Consider the following 22,084-nt stretch of genomic DNA (forward strand, 5'->3'; position numbering starts at 1 on the left):
CATGGCTTTGTTAAGGATTTCCCATTGCAAGATATAGCTGCCGGCACGGCGTCGCTGTAACCATGACAAGTGAACACTGTGTCAGTTACCTGCTGACAATCACATAATTTTGATCCTACTACAAAATGACCATGATTTATCTGTTGGAAATCATACAAGGAACAAATTATTAAACTGTAGAAGTGTTTCTGAGTCCCATCAATTCCTGCCACCCATTACATATTTCGGTCACGCAATGTAGCAAACCCCAGCCAGACAATGGTGAAGTTCCTGATGTTTCACAAAGCCTTTGTTTACGTTCAGCCATCAGCCTTATTTGGAACACAAATTCACCTTTCTGTCCTTCACTCATTTTTTCAACATAAGAGCTTGTCCCCATTCCAGCCAGGTGCTTATAAGTTTATACACATCCTTTGCGTTAGACAGCAACAGCATATAACTGTTTTCTTTCATTTTCACGTGAATTTTCTGACTTTTCGGCAGCATCTTCATCATGTCAAGAAACCACTTCTTAGATAAACACTCCCTGTGCCGCTGGAATGGTGACAAAATAAAAGCCCGTAGCATTAAAAATACGCCTTCAAAAAAAAAAGCCTGGAGGGAACAGTTATTTTAACACTAGCAAAACAAAGGCTTGCCAAAAATGATGAACTGATCAACAGACCTTTATAACAGTAATTTACACGTGATTCGGTATAAATACATAATATCCATATGCATAACACATGCCTGTACTCGACACAAGGTTATTTTTTATTAAAGATTTCATCCGTCGGAAAGGATACATCAACTGAGCAGCCTTGGCGGAGTACTGCGCTCTCTGAGTACTTTTCTAATTGATATAGCATTAACTTACAACATGTTTCCTCTCAATGCACTTCACATATGGTGAAAACCTTAAAGGTCACACCAGGTCTGGACGCTAAAGCAGGTAGAGCTGAGAGATGTCAGATACCACAGTATTTCTAGTCTAAGCTACAGTCATGTTCATAAACATTTGGACATTGACACAATTTTCAGCTTTTCAACCCTGTACACCACCACAATGGACTTGAAATGAAACTATCAGGATGCGCTTTAAGTGCAGACTTTCAGCTTTAATTTGAGGGTATTTACATCCAAATCAGGTGAACGCTAAAACATAGCTAAAACATTAGGAGTGGCCAAATCAACAGTTTGGTACATTCTTAAAAAGAAAGAACACACCAATGAGCTCAGCGACATCAAAAGACCTGTAAGACCACGGAAACAAGTGTGGTGGATGACAGAAGAATCCTTTCCCTGGTCAAGAAAAACCCCTTAAAAAAACTTTCACAACAGTTGACCAGCTCAACAACACTCTCCAAGAGGTAGGTGTATCTGTGTCAAAGTCAACAATTAAGAGAAGATTTCACCAAAGTGAATTCAGAGGGTTCACCACAAGCTGTAAACCATTGGTGTACCTCAAAAACAAGAAAGAAAAACTAGAGTTTGGAGGGGAAAAAAGCCAGTGCAGTTCTATGGACAGAGGAGACAAAGATCAACTTGTATCAGAATGATGGGAAGAGAAGAGTCTGGAGAAGGGAAGGAAGGGAAGTGTTTCAGACAATGCTTCAGAACTCACTGGACGGTGCTTCACGACGCAGATGGATAATGACCTGAAGCATACTGCGAAAGCGACCAAAGAGTTTTTTAAGGCAGAGAAGTGGATTGTTCTTCAATGGCCAAGTCAGTCACCTGACCTGAATGCAATTGAGCATGGATTTCACTTGCTGAAGACAAAACTGAAGGGAAAATTCCCCAAGAACAAGAAGGAACTGTAGACAGCAGCAGTAGAGGCATGGCAGAGCATCACCAGGGACCAAACCTAGCATCTGGTGATGTCTGTGGGTTCCAGACTTCAGGCTGTCATTGACTGTAAAGGATTTACAACCAAATATAAAAAGTGATAATATGATTTATGATTATGATTATTATGTTAGTTTGTCCAATTACTTTTGGTCACTTAAAAAGGTGGAGGGCACATAAAATGTGTTATAAAAACTGAAAGTCTGCACATAAAGCACATCTTGATTGTTTCTTTTCAATTTCATTGTGGTGGTGTATGGAGCTGAAATGCTGAACATTGTGTCAATGTCGAAATATTTATGGACCAGACTGTATTTTGCCATGCTCCCTGAAGTATTTCTCAGAGTTCCACTTATTGCATTCTTCTTGACAGTGCATCCACATACGTATAAGATGCAAATGATACACAACAATATTTATTGGCTGACATTTAAAGGATTAGTCTGGGGAATCATTTGTATTTGGAAATATAAAGGTTGGGTCACCACAGAATTCATGTTTAGCAAAATTGCAAATTTTATTTTAAATTGATAAAACTACATCAATCTACACTCAAAAATCCATAATGATAAATTGAAGGCACATTATTAGATTATTTTCTATTTGATATTAAAAACCAGAAACAGAAATGTGTAGTCCACTTGTGGCAAACTCATTTGATTGGTCATGTTGTCCTCACACCTGTCAGGTCCCACAATTCTTATTGCATATCAGGACAAAAACAAAGCCGTGAAGCTGATTAGGAAAAGGATATAAAAGCAGAAAGAGAACCTGCTACAAGGAAAATCATGTCAGCAGCTCTCCATCAATGAAGCCTTAGTGCTTTGAGAGCTGTTCTTTTTCTTGTGACTTGACCAAAAGTACAGTTAGTCAAGAACTTCTTATATTATTTAAACTTTGTAAAGTCTAAACTGATATGAGTGACAGACATACAGTCAGGGAAAAAAGTATTAGACCACCCTTGTTTTCTTCCATTTCTTGTTCATTTCAATGCCTGGTACCACTAAAGGTACATTACCTGAAGAATACAATGAACATGACAAAAAATGCAGATGATTACATAATACATTATGTCCTATTTGACATGCTTAAGCTTAATTGTATTCCCAGAGTATAAAAGAGGCAATTTCGTGTCATAAGGAGCACTGCATATGCAAAGGCCTAGAGTGGTTTCCTGCTTACATTCAAGCCGTAGTACAACTCAGAAGTTGTCAGCTCTCAAATAATGCCTAAAAACAAAAGTATTATGTGAAGCCACAAAGGCAGCCATCTTGGCACTGCTGGAAATTGGCATGAGTGAGAGACAGGTAGCGAAAAAACTGAAGATCTCCAAGACAGCCGTTCATTACACCAAGAAAAAAAAGACAAGCTGAACATGGCACTACCAAATTCCTAGCTGGTCACGGCAGGAAACGTCTTTCTACCCCACGAGATGACCGTGCACTGATCTGTTCCTGTGTAAGGAATCATCGTCAGACCTCCAGGGACCTTAAAAATGAGTGGGCACTGTGAAATGTGACTTGTTCGGCAAGGACAGTTCGAAACCTACTTCTTGAAGCTGGTCTGAAGTCACACAGGGCACAGAAGAAGCACTTCATCAACGAAAGGCAGAGGAAAGCCCAGTTACTCTTTGCTGGGGATCACAAGGATTGGATTGTTGATGATTGGGCTAAGGTTCTCTTCAGTGATGAATCCAATTTTCAGTTGATGCCCACTCCAGCCAACTTACTGGTTAGGAGGAAGCCTGGAGAAGCCTACAAACCAGACTGTCTTGCCCCTACAGTAAAACATGGGGGTGGATCAGTGACGATCTGGAGTTGTTGCAGTATGGGTGGAACAGGGCAAAGGCAACTGTGTGAAGGGCGAATGAACCAGGTCATGTACAGGGCCACTCTTGAAAAAAGTCTTCTTCCATCAGCTCTATCCTGCCTCGAATGATTGAAGCAGAACTTAAGTGATTTTGGTTATTATCAAAAAAACATGGAAAATGGCTAGATATCAGCTCTTAATTTAAACTCTTAGGAGCTATCTTTGTTGTTATCATTATATTTGTCTAAACAAATGTACCTTTAGTTGTACCAGGCATTGAAATGGACAAGAAACTGAATAAAACAAGGGTTGTCTAATAACTTTTTCCATGACTGTATATAAGCTGTGGTCATTTATTGGATGGCAGCAGAATTGAACAAGAAAAGCACTCAGAGAGTGCAGTACTCTGCCAAGGCTGCTCAGTTGTTGTATGATTTCCGACAGATAAAATCTTTAATAAATTCTTTGTCTGCAGTTGTCGATTTGTATTAGGATCGCAATCATGTGATCATCAGCAGGCAGCTGACATAGTGTTCAGTTATCATCACAGTTGCAGAGACGCCGTGCTGATATCTCGCAATGATACAGAAATCTTTAACAAATCCATGGATCCAGACTATAAGCTGCATCACTGCCAAAATGTAATCATTTGGTTCTTGTGTCATTTCTTCACTGGTTGGCGGGTTAAGAACCCGCTGGCCAGCAGCAGATGGGTCCCCCTGATGATCCCTGCCCTAGCCCCTGTTCTTCATCTCCTTCTCCCTCCTTTTCCTTCTTTCTGTCATTGTTCCTCTTCATCTGTCTGTCTGTTTTGGCCTGTCTGTCCCTTTGGCTCCCTCTGTCTGTCATCTGTCTCTCTCCCTCGTCTCTCTCGTCCCTGTCTCTCTCTCTCTGCTCCCTGCATCTCCTGGCTGCAGTCTTATTGCAGTGATGTGCGTCAGCTGCAGTAATTAGTCACACAGTTCACCTGTCCACAACCTCACCTGCTCACTATATAAACCCAGTTCAGTCATTCACTCCCTGCCAGACCATAGACTGTCAGATTCCTGCTTCCCTCCAGACTCTGATCCCCACATGACTCTGTTTTCCCACCAATCCCAGCTTGCCTCCAGCCTGCCATAGCCCCACCTGGACTCTCGTCACCCCTCCACCCTGGATACCAGCTGGTCCCCTCTCTGTCTCCAGCCTTCTGTCTGCCAGTCTTGTCTCCCGACAGCTTCCGGATTCCCCATGCCTGCCTACCTCGCCCCTTTAGTTTTGTTGCCCCTGGGTTTGTGAGTACACTGTAGACTTAGTTTAGTTTTTCTGCTTGAGTTTTCCTAGTATTCCTGTGTAGAGCGTAACTGTTAGTTTTGTTTGAGTTTTGTAGTCTTGCATACTTTTGTATTAGGTCTGGTTTAGTTTTTCTCCTCCAGTTTTGTTTCCCACTCTTCCTTGAGTTTAGTTTGTTTTTGTAATAGAACAAATTTCTTAGAACCATCCGTCTGTCTCTGATCTGTGTCTGCACCTGGGTTCTCCAATTCCAATTGGATACCGGATTGCGTGTAAAGTACAATTATAAAGGTCTGTTGATCAAGTCATCACTTTTGGCAAGCCTTTGTTTTGCCAGTGTTAAAATAAACTTTCCCTCCATGCTTTTATTTTGAAGGCGTATTTTTAATGTTACAGGCTTTTATTTTGCCACCATTCCAGCAGCACAGAAAGTGTTTATCTAAGAAGCGGTTTCTTGACATGATGGAGACGCTGCCAAAAAGTCAGAAAATTCACGTAAAGATGAAAGGAAATGGTTACACGCTGTTGCTGTCTAACGCAAAGGATGTGTATAAACTTATAAGCACTGGGCTGGAATGGAGACAAGCTCTTGCAGTGTTTCCTGAAGAAAGGCATGAAGGATGGGTGAAATAAGGCTGACGGCTGAACGTAAACAAAGGCTTTGTGAAACATCAGGAACTTCACCATTGTCCTTGTCCTTGTGTCATTTCTGACTTCCCCTGAAAATTTCATCCAAATCAGTTAGTCTGTTTTTGAGTAATGTTGCACACTGACAGACAGGCGGATTCACAGACAAACGTACGCCGACTGTTGCATAAATCTGCCACATTAATTGGCAGAGTAATAAAATTGAATTGAATTGAAATCATTTCTGACCGTCCCTGAAAATTTCATCCAAATCTGTTAGTCTGTTTTTGAGTAATGTGAACAGACAAACCAACACGATTGTCACATAGCTCTGCCGCGTTCCTTGACGGAGTAATAACCCACGGTTATCTATAGTTACAGTTCATGCTGTTGAATAAGTCTGTTTCTTTTGGAGCAGGAAAGATTACTACTAACGGGAAAGATCATGACATCCCTGTTTTCCAACACCCTATAAATGAGGAGCAGCTTAAATGTTAATAAAGAAATTTGGAAAATATTGTATTAGCAAAAATTTAAGTGTTGGGTGAGACCATGCATGATGATACTCAGTGTGAGTTAAGTATTGAGATGATTGTGACAGAGTTGAAAGTTTGACTGACTTGGCCTCCAAGGTGAGAGCTATAATTCCAGCCACAATGGGAGCAGAGACCGAGGTGCCAGTGTGACCATCAGTGCAGCGCTGCCTGACATCAGTGGTTACCTGCCAGGGAGAACAAACACAGCTTAGTTCCCATCAGATGCATTGTTTTGTGCATCTGATTTCATATATACCTTGTTCTATTAGTAATCAATGCTGAAATGGTTGTCTATAGAAAGCCTTTCAGTGGGCAACAGTTTTATCTGACAAGTATACCAAGTGTATAATTGTTTAGGATCTGTCTTCCACATATGCCCTTGTGTCTCCATGGAAAGAAATAGAGCTATTTAAACAGTATAATAGCTGATAAATTAATTCAACTTGAATCTAGACTCTTAATGTATAATTCAGAACTGAGAAATACAAGGCAGTCCCTGTGAAAAACTGACTCTCTTGTGTCAGTAGCCCATGCACATCTATCCACTAAATGACAGAATGAATTTGACTTCAAATTAAATGTCACAATTCAGAAAGTTACACAATTTGTCAATACCTCAATATTCAGGAAACCTTTGTTTTTTCTTGCATCCATCTAAAACTAATTCAAGTCAAGGCAAAACAAGTTTATTTGTACAGAACCTTTTAACAACATTGCTATACAAAGTGCTTTGCATGAAACATAAAGGGCATTAAGACAAGTTGTAGAAGAAACACAGAATCTACAAAGGAAATATAACAAAAAACATATCTGTGTGCTTTGATTATGGAAAACAACTAAATATCTTAGTTCACATGTGTTTTGTGGATCTGAAGAAGGCCTCCAACCATGTCCCCCGAGGGGCTCTGTGGGGCGTACTGCAGGAGTGTGGGGCACCGAGCTCGCTGATACGAGCCACTCTGTCCCTATACAATTAAAGTGAGAGCTGTGTCCGCATAATCGGCACAAAGTGAGACACGTTTCCTGTGGGTGTTGGACTCCGCCAGGGCTGCCCCTTGTCTCCGATCCTGTTTGTGGTGTTCATGGACAGGATCTCAAGGCACAACCAGGCTGAGGACGGTGTCTAGTTTGGGGACCTCAGGATTGCAACTCTGCTTTTTGTAGATTATGTGGTTCTGTTAGCTTCCTCAGATTGTGACCTTCAGCACGCACTGGAGCGGTTTGCAGCTGAGTGTGAAGCAGTGGGTACACGGATCAGCACCTCCAAGCCCCAGGCCATGGTTATCTGCCGGAAACTGGTGGACTGCTCTCTCCGGGTCTCTCCGGGGAGTTGTTCACGAGTGATGGGCAGATGGACTGGCGGACTGCTGTGGCGGCAGCAGTATTGCAGGCGTTTTATCAAACCATTGTGGTGAAGTCCATCTATTGGCACCTTTCCACTAGCACCTACTCAGCTCGACTCAGCTCAACTCTACTCGGTTTGTGAGGTTTTCCATTAGGACATAGTACCTGGTACCAGATATTATTTTAGTACCTACTCGGCCGGGGTTCCAAGTGAGCTAAGTCGAGCCAATAATGTGATGTCTACAGAGTGCAGGCCACTGATTGGACAGGGAGTGACGACGCACAAGACCTGTACCATCGAGGTCGAGACTTTTCTGTCTTTGATGACAGACCAAAGAATACAGAGGGAGCTAGACGGTGCGACTTGAAACGAGAAAGTATCTCAGGAGGTCTCTGAGCAGATAGTTGCCCACAGATACAGAAGGACAATGAAGCAGTGTCGGGTGAAGCTGAAAAAGCTCAAAATCAGTCCATCAAGACCGACAATGGCCGGAGGTGTTGGAAGTGGTTTAGCCAAATGGATGCCATTTACGTGCACCAACCGGCAAGCAACGGGAGGGAGAGTGGCCTTGACTCTGCTGCTGTATTATTCGAGACCATGTTCAAGGATGGTGAGTGTTTTGTGACTCCGCCCATGATGAGGTGGTGCTCAATTGTAATGGAAAATGAACGAAACCGAGTCGAGTCGAGCCAAGTCAAGCCGAGTAGGTACTAATGGAAAAGTGCCTTATGTTCCAACCCTCACCTATGGTCATGAGCTCTGGGTAGTGACCAAAAGAACAAGATCACGGATACAAGGAGCTGAAATGAGCTTCATTTGCAGGGTGGCTGGGCTAAGCCTTAGAGATAGGGTGAGAAGCTCAGACATCCGGAGGGAACTCTGAGTAGAGCCCCTGCTCCTTCATAAGAAACCTCCGGGGAGGTTTCTTTTGGAGGTTTCCAAACACATCTGCCTGGGAGGAGACCCCAGGGCAGACCAAGAACTCGCTGGAGGGATTATGTATCTCGTCTAGCCTGGGAACCCCTCGGGATCCCCCAGGAAGAGTTGGAAAGAGTTGCTTGGGGGATGGACATCTGGAATGACCTGCTTCGTTTGCTACCTCCGCAACCTGGCCCCTGATAAGCAGAAGAAAATGGATGGATGGATGGATGGTTGGATGGATGGATGGATGGATGGATGGATGGATGGATGGATGGATGGAACTAAATATCTTCGGGGCCGAAGAAGAACAAATTAAAACCATTGCTTAGCTTCAGTCATGAAAAGCCAGAGATCTGAATGTAGTCCTGGACCCACATCTAATTTTTAACATCCACAAAATGGCAAAAACAAAATCTGTCTACTATCTCCTTCAGAACATGTCAGAAATTAAAGAATGAATTTCTCAGCTAGACTTCTGTTTAAACTGTGTTATTCTGCTTCAGCTTACTTGTAGAAAAAGCCTCAAAGTTATATATATTATGGCTGTAATTTATGTTGAAATAATGTTCGATTTTCCTTTCTGTTCGATGTCGAGTGACATCACGTAGTAATCCAGTGTGATAGCATAATGTCGGCAGAGAAATCCTCCGTTAGACGTTGGTGTCATGGTCCCTCCCTCCTCGGTGCTACACCCCAGCCAGCGGACAATTCCGGCCGATTGGACACAGCTGCAGAGAGAGCGCAGCTGTGTCCGATCACTCATCAGCAGCATTCAAAGCTGGACTCGCCCCACCAGTCGCTGCTGGATCATTGCTCCTGCTGGTTCCCCGCCAGCCACTCCGCCCAGGTTCGCTCCAGCTCCGGACTCCCCCCGCCTGCTCTGTCCTGCCCGGCTACTAACCGGAGCCCTGAAACGCTCCACAGAGAGCCCGGCCTGTTCCCGGAGCTTCCCCCCTCTGTCCTTGCTGGCTTCCCGCCAGCCGCTCTGCCCAGGTCTGCTTTGGCTCTGGACTCCCCCCTGCCTGCTCAGTCCTGCCTGGCTCGTTCCCGGCGTTTCCCCCTCTGCCCTCGCCTCGGCTTCCCGTCGCTGCACTCCCGCAGCCGCCTTGTCTCCGCTGCTCGTTGCAGCCCCAACCTCTGCTGCTCATCTGGCAGCATCGGCGTCCGCCATCCACTGACTGCCGGCTTCTGAACCGGTCTGTCGCACCGCCCCCCGTTTGGACTTATTAGTCGTGAGTCAAGCCGTTTTGTGTTTCGTTAGTTCTTAGCCCATGTAGTGGCCAGTTATGCTGATTATTCTTAGTTTTAACCTCGGTTTAGTTTTAGTTAAATTCATTATTTCCTGTATAGAATTTGGTTTGTGTTGGTCTGCTCAGCCAGGGTCTTGTTTCCTTTTGAATAAATTCCCTGTTTGAGGACACCTGTCTGCCTCCTGTTTGCCTGCACTCTGGGTTCAAACCCCCCTGTCGTGTGACAGTTGGTTGTGCGTGAATGAAAGAATGAGTATTTTCCAAGGAAAATGTGTGATGTTGTGGCTAATTAATGTTGCTGTCATGTTCATATTCTTTATTTACTCGATTTTTGTATTTTTCATGTATATCTGTATCATCGTATTAATGATAATCAGAATCAGAATCAGCTTTAATGGCCAAGTACGTACACAACAAAGAAGCAATTTGGTTTCAGCTGTTGGTGTCACCCTAGGATGATGGAAGAGAATAAAAAGGGGGGGCTCCGATGATGTTCTCTCATTATGATTTAGTCTCAGACGTGTGATATAGGTGGTGTGATATAGGTGGAGCTGTAAGTTCTTCATTCACAAAATATACACTACTGTTCAAAAGTTTGGGGTCAATTAGAAATTAGAAAGAAAAGCATTTTTTTCAATGAAGATAACATTAATCAGAAATACAGTCTAGACATTGTTCATGTGGTAAATGATTCTTCTAGCTGGAAATGGCTGGTTTTTAATGAAATATCTACATAGGGGTACAGAGGCCCATTTCTAGCAACAATCACTCCTATGTTCTAATGCTACATTGTGTTAGCTAATGGTGTTGAAAGGCTAATTGATGATAAGAAAACCCTTGTTCAATTATGTTAGCACATGAATCAAAGTGTGAGTTTTCAATGAAAACATGAAATTGTCTGGGTGACCCCAAACTTTTGAATGGTAGTGTATTGCCATTGATAGGGTGTTTACTGGAAAGACTGTAGTGGGTTGCCACCGTGGCAGTGACAGTACGTGGGTGTATGCAGTGAGTCACACTAACTTTTCTGTATGAGCAAGCCTGGATGTTAAACTGGATCTGGACCTTGACCCAATAGTTCTCTCTGTTTTTTTCAGCTAGTTTAAAAAGGCTACCGTGTTGATTGACATTTTGTGGATCGTTTAGATTGGAAAAGTATTTTGCATAAATATGATCTGAAACATCATCATATAAAATGGACAGAGAACCAAGTTAGACAAAATGAGACAAAAAATAGGATCCTTAGTCACTTATTCATTGAGGAGAATGACCCAATATTACAAATCTCTGAGTGACAAAAGTATATGATCACACACCAGCACATTCAATGTGACATCCTTGTGCTGCAATAAATGCAACTAAACATTTCCTGTAACTGTTGATCAGTTCTGCACATTAGCTTCCTCCATACCAAAATATTTAAACTGTGAATTTGGTAGGTTTCCTCACATGAACTGCTCACTTCAGGTCTTTCGCCAACATTTCTGTTGGATTATGATCAGGATTTTTTCTTGGCCAATCCAAAACATTAATTTTCTTCTTCTTTAACTATTACTTTGTGGAATGACTTGTGTGCTGAAGAGTTGTCTTGCTGCATTGTTTTCATTTTGTCTTTGACTTCATTGTGCCATCAGTGATTGCAAACTGTCCCAGTCCAGATGCAGCACAACAGGCCCAACACATCTTACTGTTAACACAATTTTCACAGATGGGATCAGGTTTCTTTACTGGAGTTTAGGGTTTCCTTTCTCATATATAATGGTTCCTTTTTAAACCAAATAGTTCTAGTTGGGTCTCATTCATCCACAAGACATTTTCCAAAAGTCTTTTGGCTTGTCCATATGATCTATAGCAAACTGCAGATGGGTAGCAGCATTCTTTAATTGAAAATACCTGACTCTAATTTCAACTTCAAATTACCTGCTAAACCCAAAGATTCACATACTTTTGTCACTCACAGATATGTAATACTGGAACATTTTACTCAATAAATAAATGATTAAGTATATTATTTTGTCTCATTTATTTCACTAACTAGTCACTGATGCTGTGAGTGTGGAACACAGGTCACATAACAAGGGACTGTGTGCTGCTCTTTACTCAAGGTAGGCTCGTTAACGAGAAGAATATTTAACCAAGCCAGCCAGTTAGTATTCAAGCCTTTTCTCTTGTGAAACAGACACACATTTATGCATGTGCAATGTACAGTTTGCATATGTATGTTGAGCATTAAAAAAATCTTTAGATAATAATAATGTTTTTTTCTTAGTTTTGAATAGTCTTTACTTTTATTTTTGATGATAAGCACATGGCTAAGTGGAAAATTAGCATAATGAGTCATTATTTGTTTTTGTACAAAAATCTAATTCTGAATCAGCAACCCCAATTGTAAAACATAAACAAAAGTGGATGACAATTTGCAATTTGTGAGGTAATCAAAAAATAAATATGTTAGGAAAGTTTCAAAGCCATTTTTAACTTTTATTTATTTTCATGGTGCAAATAGATTAAACCTTTATTGATCCCGCAGCTGGGAAATATTCGATGTTACAGCAGTGAATACAAGAAATAGTGCAAGAAAAGAAAAAGAGAAGAAAATAAAAGAGAAATGTTGCCAGAAACATTAAATGTCCACTCTGTTCATGCTTATAGGCACTGCTTAGTAAAATGAATGGCAGAAGGGGACAATGAGGTCAGTCACTCTCTGTGTGGTATCCTCTTCACAAACTGACCTAAGTATCTGGCTGGCCTCCACTTAGGCACTGCAATCGAGAGCTGGTTCTCTCATCAGCCTGTTTAGATTTACAGAAAAAAAAGCATAATAGCCGTAAAATTTACTGTGAGCACAGTGTAGGACTGGGCTCCAGAGAGACACAGCTAGGAGCCAGAATCAAGACTAGCATTTTTTCCAGATTCTCAAAGCTGGCTGCTAACTAAAACAAAGCACTGCATGCTTTCCTTTACGTCTGGTGCTCTAATGTGAGCATAAATCATGTCTCTTCACTCATCTATCTCAGACTTCTACTACTGTCCACATGACATGAGAAGCACTCCACAGTCTAAGCAAACACAACCTGTGCTTATCTGACCCCCCAACCCAACACACACACACACACACACACACACACACACACACACACACACACACACGCACACACACACACACACACACACACACTTCAAACAACCTTTGTACACACTACCTTCATTCTTTCCAGTGCATGGCTTGCCTCATATTTCATCACTCAGAGAGCCGTTCTTGTAAGAGATACTAAAGTTATAATTACTTTTTTTTTGTTATCACATGACAGTGATCAGTCAAATGACCAGAAACACAACTATGACTCTCATGATCCTATGCATATCACCTACTCCTAACCAGTAGGGTGGAGGTTCACCAAGCACACTTTGATATTTTCATGGCCAGGCTTGTCTGGTGCGCCAGTGGCACTGGGATTGGAAAGAATACATTATCATACACTGTATGCAGAGATGTTGTGACAGTGATGACCAGCTATATTCACCACCTTGATTCCCTTTAAACACAAGGCACTCCTCATCATGACACACTAACAGTTTCAGAGTACTGTGGAGACTTTCTGCCAAAAGCAAATAAAAGCCTTTTGTTAAAGCTGAAACCACTTTTGAATTGTTGGAAATGCTGTGGTCATTATACTGTGGGTAGTTTATACAAAACTATCTGCCATTAAAACTGCCATAGTGCAATACATAGAATGAAAGCAGAATTTAAAATGCAGAGCTGTTTATTCATGTTATATCTCTTAATGTCTGAAACTATTGTACATTTTTCTTCAGACAAATTTCAGTGTTTTATAAGGAATAATAATTGCTGACAATCTGGTTAAGGAACAGCTGTGAATCATCTTTACACTGCAACATCATCTTGGTCCTGGTAGTGATCCACAATAATTATTACTTTTAAAATGACATTCCTGTTTTTGAAAACACCACAATAAATGCAACCAGAACAACAACCTGAATACAGCCACATGTCTGCTTGTACTATAAGTAAAAATGGGGAGTTCAAGGTGTTACTCTAACCACAAAAGGAGATGGAGACACAGCCGTTATTCTTTTTTATAGGTATCGGTAGTTTACATTGTGTTACCTTCCTAAGAAAATGTAAGTGGCTCACAGATATTCAGAATTGGGATAAACTTGTCTGTGAGGGTTTGACAATTTTAGTTTTGAATCATCACATGTATTACACATAGTGTACAGTTTAGCATGTCTACTTAGCGTAATAAAAAAATAAAATATCCAGTACTTACAGGCTTCCTCTCATTGAACTCCCCACTGCTGTATGTTGTAGCCATGATAGAGCTGCAGACCTCCAAGTACCAGGGCTTGTTTCCATTCTCCGTAGTGCTGGAGATGGAGATGGTATAGATACTGCTGGTATAACCATCACATGAACAGTGATCCCCCTGCCGACCTCCGTTACCTGATGCCCACACAAAAATGGACCCTAGGCCTCTGCGTCCCTGTGTGACATATACACGCAGTGGTATGCAGCTGTGATTCCAATCAAACACATCAATGTTGAAATATAAGTCTGCTCAGACATTTTTTGTTATTTCTTTACAACCTTCTTGATGCCTTGCTCAAAAGCCTGCTTGGTTAGCGGCCCTGGACCATCTACTGTCTTGCCATCATCTTTTGGGCCCCAGCTGGCACTGTAGATATGAATGTAGTCGGGTCGAATTCCCAGGGACTTAGCCTCCACTATATCAGTCACATCACCATCCAGCATTCGAATCCCTGTGTCCATGGTAACATCATGCTAAATACACAGACTTCAAATGGAATGAGTGTAAGGTATCTTCAATAGAATGTGTTTAAATACAGTACCAAAAGCAGTCCACACATTCTCATGAATTTACACCACAATATCTGACAGTGAGTGATTGTAGTTACCAAACTTTCCACACATAGCATATGTTTAACTCATAAAACATGGCACGTAGCGTAGTTTAAGCTATGGAGCAGTATGTAAATAATCTACATTTGGTAGCACCTGGTCTGTTCACAATCTAAAATGGTGTTTACAGGTTAATGTAACTATCATTTCAGGGGTAAAGCTCTTGCTCACAAAGATTAGATTTATGGTAGGGAAACTCCACTTGCAGTAAACCATGAAATCAATGAAAAGGATTGTTTACAAAGAAATTGTAGTCTGCAGTACAACAATTCTGCTGCTTTTTATCTTCTACCTAATGCATATACTATCGCATATACTTGGCTAAATTTAATCACACAAACCAGAGTGCTGCTGGTGTAGCAGTAAGGATCTAGTCTGAACACATCTAGGGACATTTTGCATGTTATCTCCCTCTTTCTCCTAGTGTTCCAGACCTATCTAATCTGACAATCTAATGTCTTAAAAGCCTTAACATCTAATAATGCAGCTCTCTGAACAGAATACAGTATAATTAAAACCAGAAGAAAGTATACCCTTGTGCAATATCTCTTAAATACCCATCTTTGTGCTTTATTGTCAGGACTATGTATTTTACTGTGGGAGTGGTAAGGTTCATGTTGAACATGCTGGACTCCATCTGAGCCAAGCAAATTTTTCTTGATCTCATCTGACAAAAGAATATGCTATTAATATTCATCAGGCTTATCTTCATCTTCATACTCTTCAACAAAGTGTAGCAGTTTTGTATCGAACAGCAAGTAAGAGCATTTTTCTTGGAGGCTGTCCATAGAGGCTGACATTGTGAACTGTCCTTAGTGCTGTCTGAACTATTTACCAAACACACATTTCTATTAATGACCACTGTCCTTCGTTTGAGGCCCTTAGTTGTGCACTGCCTATGGTGTAATTTTAGGACAGCGGCCACTGCGACTCTCGCCACTAGTCTCCACTCTGACTATGAATCATTCTCTATTTCCTGATTACTGCTGCTACTCCATTGATATTTAGGTATCATCAGTCTGCTTGTATCCTTTTCTATCTCTGAGTCTTACAATCAGGATGATGCAGACATGCAGCTATTCACAGACCATAGGTCCAAAACTGAGAAAGGTGCCCGCATGAAACCCCATTACCATGTTCTTGCTGTTAGGCTGATTAGAAATCACAGCTGCACTTAGTTTAGATGAGAGAAATACTGAGATGCCAATGTGTGCAAGTAAGGGTGTTAGTAGTGGTGACCTCCACCATGAACTGAACCATGACTTTTTCCTCTACATTCCCAGTTTGGTTTCCTCTGTGGTTATGAGTATTGTGATACCTAAATCAATAATGTAACATGATTCTTATTCGTCATTAGGATCCATCTTGTGCAGAGCATGAATGCCTCCAAACGTTGACAATAATAATGTGGCTTTAAAGCTATTTAGGGTACAGACTGACACACATGTGACAATGCAATGAAATGAAATCCTCACTGATACTTGTAGGTGTTCTTGCAAAAGAAGGACGGAGACCTCTACCTCCAATGTGAGCATTGTAGGCAATCCCAACAATGCAATGGGAGTTGTTGGCTGCTGCTGCAACTTCACCAGCACACCGAGTTCCATGTCTACATGTCAACAGAGCAGACACAGAAATTATATCCTGGCACACAGCAATGCCAGGTCCAAGGGCCAAATACAGATACAATAACCCAACCTCATTTTTCCATTTTCAAATCATTCACCATTTAGCACTTTCGCCTTATAGCTAGAAGATCCCCGGTTCATGTCCCTGCCTTCCCGGGATCTTTCTGCATGGAGTTTGCATGTTCTTTCTGTACATGTGTGGGTTTTCTCTGGGTACTCCGGCTTCCTTCCACAGTCCAAAAACATGCTGAGGTTAATTGGTAATTCTAAATTGTCTGTAGATGTGAATGTGACTGTGATTGTTTGTCTGGACAGGCCACCTGTCCAGGGTGTCCTCTGCCTTTGCCATAAATCAGCTGAGGTAGACTCAGGCACCCCTGTGACCCTAATGAGGATTAAGCGATAATGGATGGATGGATATCTTTCACCGAAGAGCTACCATCACACAAGCTGCAGAGAAAGATTAAAGGCATTCCTCTCTTTTCAAACTCAGTAGAAGAGTCATTATAATGAGGTGCACACATTCTGCATCAGACCACTTTTTAACCCTTTGATGCGTAGACCACATGAGGAGATACGCATTTTCCATTGGATTTGGGTCACTTATGACCCAGGTTATGCATCAAAGGGTTAAAGAAAGTTAACACATCTGGGAATGCAGGTTAACCTCCAGTATCTACAGATAATGGAAAGCACAGCAGAAAACAAAAAAATAACTAAAAGGTTTGCCTCACAGCTATTCTGCTCTTCTAAGCATCAAGCAACAACATTATTAATTTTTTAACCTTCTTTATGAAGTCACTAGATAGAAGACAGATAATATGGTGGTGTCAAAGTCATGCAAGCACTTTTAATCTTTCAGTGTGTTCCATGAATTGCCTTAATCATCCAGTTTAGATCCATTCATCCATCTATTTTCTTCAGCTTATCCGAGGCTGGGTTGCAGAGGTAGTAGGTGAAGCAAGTCATTCCAGATGTCCCTGTCCAAGCGACGCTTTTCAGTTCCTCCCTGGGGATCCTGAGGCATTCCCAGTCCAGATGAGACATTGGATCTCCTCAAGGCTGTGTGCTCACTCTACTGTTGTTTACACTGTTACACACGACTGTGCACCCACACAAAAGGGGATCCAGATCATAAAGTTTGCTGACGGTACCACAGTGGTGGGATTAATTCGTGGGAATGAAGAATCATTGTACAGGGATGAAGTGAAACATCTAGAGGGCTGGTGCAGACAGAACAACCTGCTGCTCAACGCGGACAAAACGAAGGAGATGATCATTGAGTTCCGGAGGGCACGACTTGAGCATGCTCCCCTCAGCATCAGTGGCTGCACGGTGGAGAAAATGGAGAGCATCAAGTTCCTTGGAGTGAAGATCTTGCAGGATCTGAGCTGGAATAAGAACACCTCAACGATCTTCAAACGGTCCCAGCAGAGACTGCATTTCCTGAGGAGGCTGAAACAAGCCTCTTTCCCACCAGCATCCTCAGGACTTTCTACAGAGGTGTGGTCAAGAGTGTCCTGACATACTGCACCTCAATATGGTACTCCAGCTGCAGTATGTCAGACAGAAAAGCCCTGCAGAGGATAGTCAGGGGAGTAGAGAGGGTCATCAGAGTTTCTCTCCCTTCTGTTCAAGAACTTTTCCAGAGGAGCCAGAGCAGGGCACTGAACATCGTCAAGACTCTTCACACCCTCTCCATAAACTCTTTGAACTGCTGCCATCAGGCAAACGTTTTCGGAGCATCAAAGGCAGAACATCAGACTGATTAACAGCTTTGTTCCACAAGCTGGCAGAATACTGAACTGCTGATCTTGATTTGCAAACATCTGCATCTTATTGGATCCTGGAGAAACGCTCTCGTATCTTGCATGTACTACAGTTGTATGTACAGCAAAATAATAATAAAGCTTCATTTGATTTGATTTGACTTGAATACTTGTTTCATTGAAAAGGCTGGCAAAAGATAAATCATTTGCAGCAAATGTGGATGTAATGATGCTGTAAAAACAAACAAATGAAAACAAAAAAATTCTTCATCAGAGACTAAGAGGGAAACATGCTGGATCAATAAAATAATTGCAGCATGGTTAAAAAACTGTATACAGAGGGGTAATTTGTCAGTATGTTTTTGAAAGATACATTCCAACATTCCAAAGTTGTAAAAACATAAGTGGTAAAATATCTATAGCATGTAAGGCCACTATTTTTTCCCAAGTGCTGATACCACCTGTGGGCACTTGAAAAAATGCTATAGGTGTTGATTCCAGTTTTCTATTGTTTTCCATCTATCCATCCATTATCTATACATCGCTTTATCCTCATTAGGATCGCAGGGGGGCTGGAGTCTATCCCAGCTGACTTTGGGCGAAGGCAAAGGACACCCTGGACAGGTCGGCAGTCTGCTGCAGGGCTGCCGACAATCACACTTGCATTCACACCTACGGGCAATTTGGAATAATCAGTTAACCTCAGCGTATTTTTGGACTGTGGGAGGAAGCTGGAATACCCAGAGAAAACCCACACATGCACAGGGAGAACATGCAAACTCCAAGCAGAAAGATCCTGGGACGCAAACCTGGGATCTTTGAGCTGCAAAGCGAAAGTGCTAACCACTACGCCACTGTGCAGCCCTTCTATTTTGTTATTTTTGTAAAATAAATCATCAAAGAACTTTAGATTTTTCTTTTTATGATTAATGGCATTACAACTATGTCATACTTCATAGAAACATTTCTGAGTTTGCTCCACTTCTAGCCATAGTTGTGCTGTTTCCATAGAGGTGCAGAACCTCTTATTGCCTTATATTTATATTAGAGAAAAAAAAAAGCACCAGAAAGTTGGATGTAAAGGGGATGAAAACATTGGTGGCAATATCTCTTACACGTTTTCGCTGCGGGAGTCATAACGTGGTGTAGGGTCATGGTCATTTCCATTGACATCATAACTTGCAAGGTGGTCCTTACAAAGGAAAGAGATCCCAGTCACCAGAGTTATTATATGCAGTGTTGCCTGGTGCTTCTTCTATTACTATTCTCTATGTGTGCAACTGAAGTGATGAATTGGAACCAAACAAATGCAAGGCAATAATCTAAGATGTTACATGTGAAATTACATTCCTAAGGACATTTTGATTTTTCAAGTGTAACCATGTTTTAAGGTGGCTGAGTGGATAACATACATAGTTCTGAGCCAGATCAGGGTGGTTCCTCTCAATGCCATCATCCACTATCGTGATCACCACATTTTTGCCGGTGTAGCCCCTCTGCCATGCTGCCAGAATATTCATCTCTGAGCGACAATGGTGGCTCTTATCATTGCAGTGCTGCAGAGAAACACAGATCCAAACACCAAACGTATTGTCTTGTTCCAATAAAACGGCAGTATGACTGATCAGTGTACTAAACTTACAATGTACCACATGTTGGACCATTTAGGGTCATTGAAATGAATGACGTCAGTTCGGGCATGTCTTTTGATTCTGGGTTTTACTACCTGCTGTTGGGCCCAGTCCACCTGACGATGGAAAAGAAAATATGAACATATCACATTATTTTGTCATACTACAAAATTTCCTCATTATTTCACAAAACATTACTGTTACTGTTTTAGGGTATTCTAATGAGACAAACCTCAGCCATGGGCTAACCCTAACCCAAACTCAGACAGCATGTCCCCTGCACCACCACAGAGGAAGCTACACTCAACCATGGCTACACAACCATGAAGGATTCAAATCAAACCCAAAATCCTTTCTTTTAATAGCACCTAAATTAAGTGTTTCTCTTCAGTTGAACACAAGCAAACTGCATTTTTTTTTAATAACAGTGAAACTTATTCCATAACATGTTTCTTCCTTATTGTTTCGATGGAAAAGAAAACACTAGTCAGTCTTCTTAATTCCTGCATGGTAAAATTTTGAACAGTATTCTTTCCACAACAGTATAAACTGATGAAGTGGAAAAAGTCCAGTTATGTCAGAAATACTGTATGTGAACAGATGCCAGTGAGCTACTCTAAACTATGTCCAGGGTTGGCAGATCAGTTTGGCAGTCTCTTCTGCTGTAAACTGATCTCAGACTCACCTTAGGATCCATGTGGATGAAGCTGTGAGGACCCTTCAAAGAGTATGCAGCTCTGCGAACCACTCTGCTGTGGTGGAAATGGTAATGATCATCCAGACTCCCTATCTGATCAAACACATTCATCAAAAGAATCACGACAATGACAGTGAAACCTCAAATATTTAGCATTTATTCACATGTCTTCAGTATAATTACTGACTTCTTACCTCAGTGGCTTTTAGATCACTTTTTAAAGTACAAAACTTAACAGAGACTTGATTCTGCAAAGCTTTCTACAGCCAAAGCACATCTGGCCCTTCTATAAAGAGAACATTATGTCACCTAATAAATACGTATTTCTCTTTGACTGTGGACCAAAAATGTGAGGCGTATCATCAGCACATGTGCACAGTGCACTCCTGTTCATCAGACTACAATCTACTCTGACTCAAACCACATCAGTCTTTAAAAATGCACATGGATGAACATCCAAAACAGAAATCTGAACAGTGGATACAGCCAGCTTCAAAATTCTTGTCTCATTTTGTTGACATATTACAATCTAAGGTTTCATTCCAGAAATCAAAAAATATTGTTTCTCAAAAAAGAACAGAAAAAACTGTTTTATTACCATATTTTTTTTTAAGGAATGACATGTTCTGTAAATCAGGCTGTGGAAGCTGAATTACCAAATCCCTCTTTAAAAATCTTCAGAATTAAAAAAGAAAAGTTTGGGTTGTGGTGATTTAGTTCATAATTCACCCAATGACAGTGGGTCAGGGCAGGGGGGAACCTTTGTGTGTCATGGGGACAGTGTATGAGGTTACACAGTTGTGTTACATGTTAATTGGCTGGTTTTGGTCTCCTGATTAATGGAGAATAAAGTTTGGGCTTCTGTGTTAAACACGCCACCTCCGACTCCCATTCTTCGGCTCTACACTGGTGACCCCGACGTCTCAGGTCTAGAGGAAGTTTCCGAGGCCGTAGCGAACATGGCAAATAACAATGATGTTTTTGTGAGATTGCCGGAGTTCTGGGAGTGTGATGCTAGAGCATGGTTTGCCCACGTGGAGGCACACTTTGCCTGTCGTGGAATAGTTGAGGATGAGAAGAAATACTACCATGTAGTGGCTGCGCTGGGAAGCTCCACAACTTCAAGGTTGGTGGGTTTCATCTCCAATCCACCTGCCCAGAACAAATACCTGGCGTTTAAAGCCCACTTGCTTAAGACTTTTGAACTGTCCCTTAAAGAGAGAGCCCGCCAGCTTTTTGCTATTCAAGGTCTGGGGGACAGCAAGCCCTCACAACTAATGGAGAAAATGCTGAATTTGCTTGGAGAGGAACAACCTAATTTCCTCTTCATTGAAATGTTCCTGCGCCACATGCCGCCCCGAGTCCAGACTCCATTGGCCAACACCAGCATTACTGAACCACGTGCACTGGCTGCAGAAGCGGATCGTTTTTTCCTGGCCACCCAACAGCCTTACCCGGACACGCTGGCCCCTGCTTACACCCCCTCAACCCCTAACAAATCAGCGCGGGCTGAGAGGGACACTACGGCACCTGACCGACGCAGTAAATCTGGACTATGCATCTACCATTTTCGGTTCGGGGACAAAGCCAAAAAATGCCGCCTTCCCTGTACCTTCAAGCCTGAGGGAAACGACGGGGCTGGCGCTCAGTAGTGGCCCTGAACGTCAGCGACTCGAGCAGGTTACTGTTTATCAAAGACTCTCTCTCAGGCCGTAAGTTTCTCTGCGACACCGGCGCCCAGAGGAGCGTCATCCCTGCTTCAAGAAGGGAGATCTCTGCGGGAGGACACGGACCACAGTTAGCATCCGCCAATGGCACGCCCATCCATTC

General features: G+C 42.0%; 1 protein-coding gene across 3 annotated transcripts in view; it reads right to left on the reverse strand.

Annotated features, from left to right (window-relative positions):
- Positions 1–22,084, reverse strand: part of pcsk6 (proprotein convertase subtilisin/kexin type 6) — a 49,269-nt gene that overhangs the window by 21,879 nt on the left and 5,306 nt on the right. For all 3 annotated transcript variants that reach the window (XM_035953558.2, XM_035953559.2, XM_035953557.2), the window contains exons 2-9: positions 20,243–20,347; positions 19,569–19,673; positions 19,339–19,482; positions 19,042–19,118; positions 16,050–16,138; positions 14,197–14,369; positions 13,880–14,092; positions 6,156–6,256 (exon numbers count right to left, since the gene is read on the reverse strand). In XM_035953558.2, coding sequence (XP_035809451.1) covers positions 6,156–6,256; positions 13,880–14,092; positions 14,197–14,369; positions 16,050–16,138; positions 19,042–19,118; positions 19,339–19,482; positions 19,569–19,673; positions 20,243–20,347 — 1,007 coding nt within the window. The remainder of the gene's footprint in view (positions 1–6,155; positions 6,257–13,879; positions 14,093–14,196; positions 14,370–16,049; positions 16,139–19,041; positions 19,119–19,338; positions 19,483–19,568; positions 19,674–20,242; positions 20,348–22,084) is intronic.

This window comes from Amphiprion ocellaris, chromosome 1 (assembly GCF_022539595.1).
Source record: "Amphiprion ocellaris isolate individual 3 ecotype Okinawa chromosome 1, ASM2253959v1, whole genome shotgun sequence".
In the NCBI taxonomy this organism is placed as follows: domain Eukaryota; kingdom Metazoa; phylum Chordata; class Actinopteri; family Pomacentridae; genus Amphiprion; species Amphiprion ocellaris.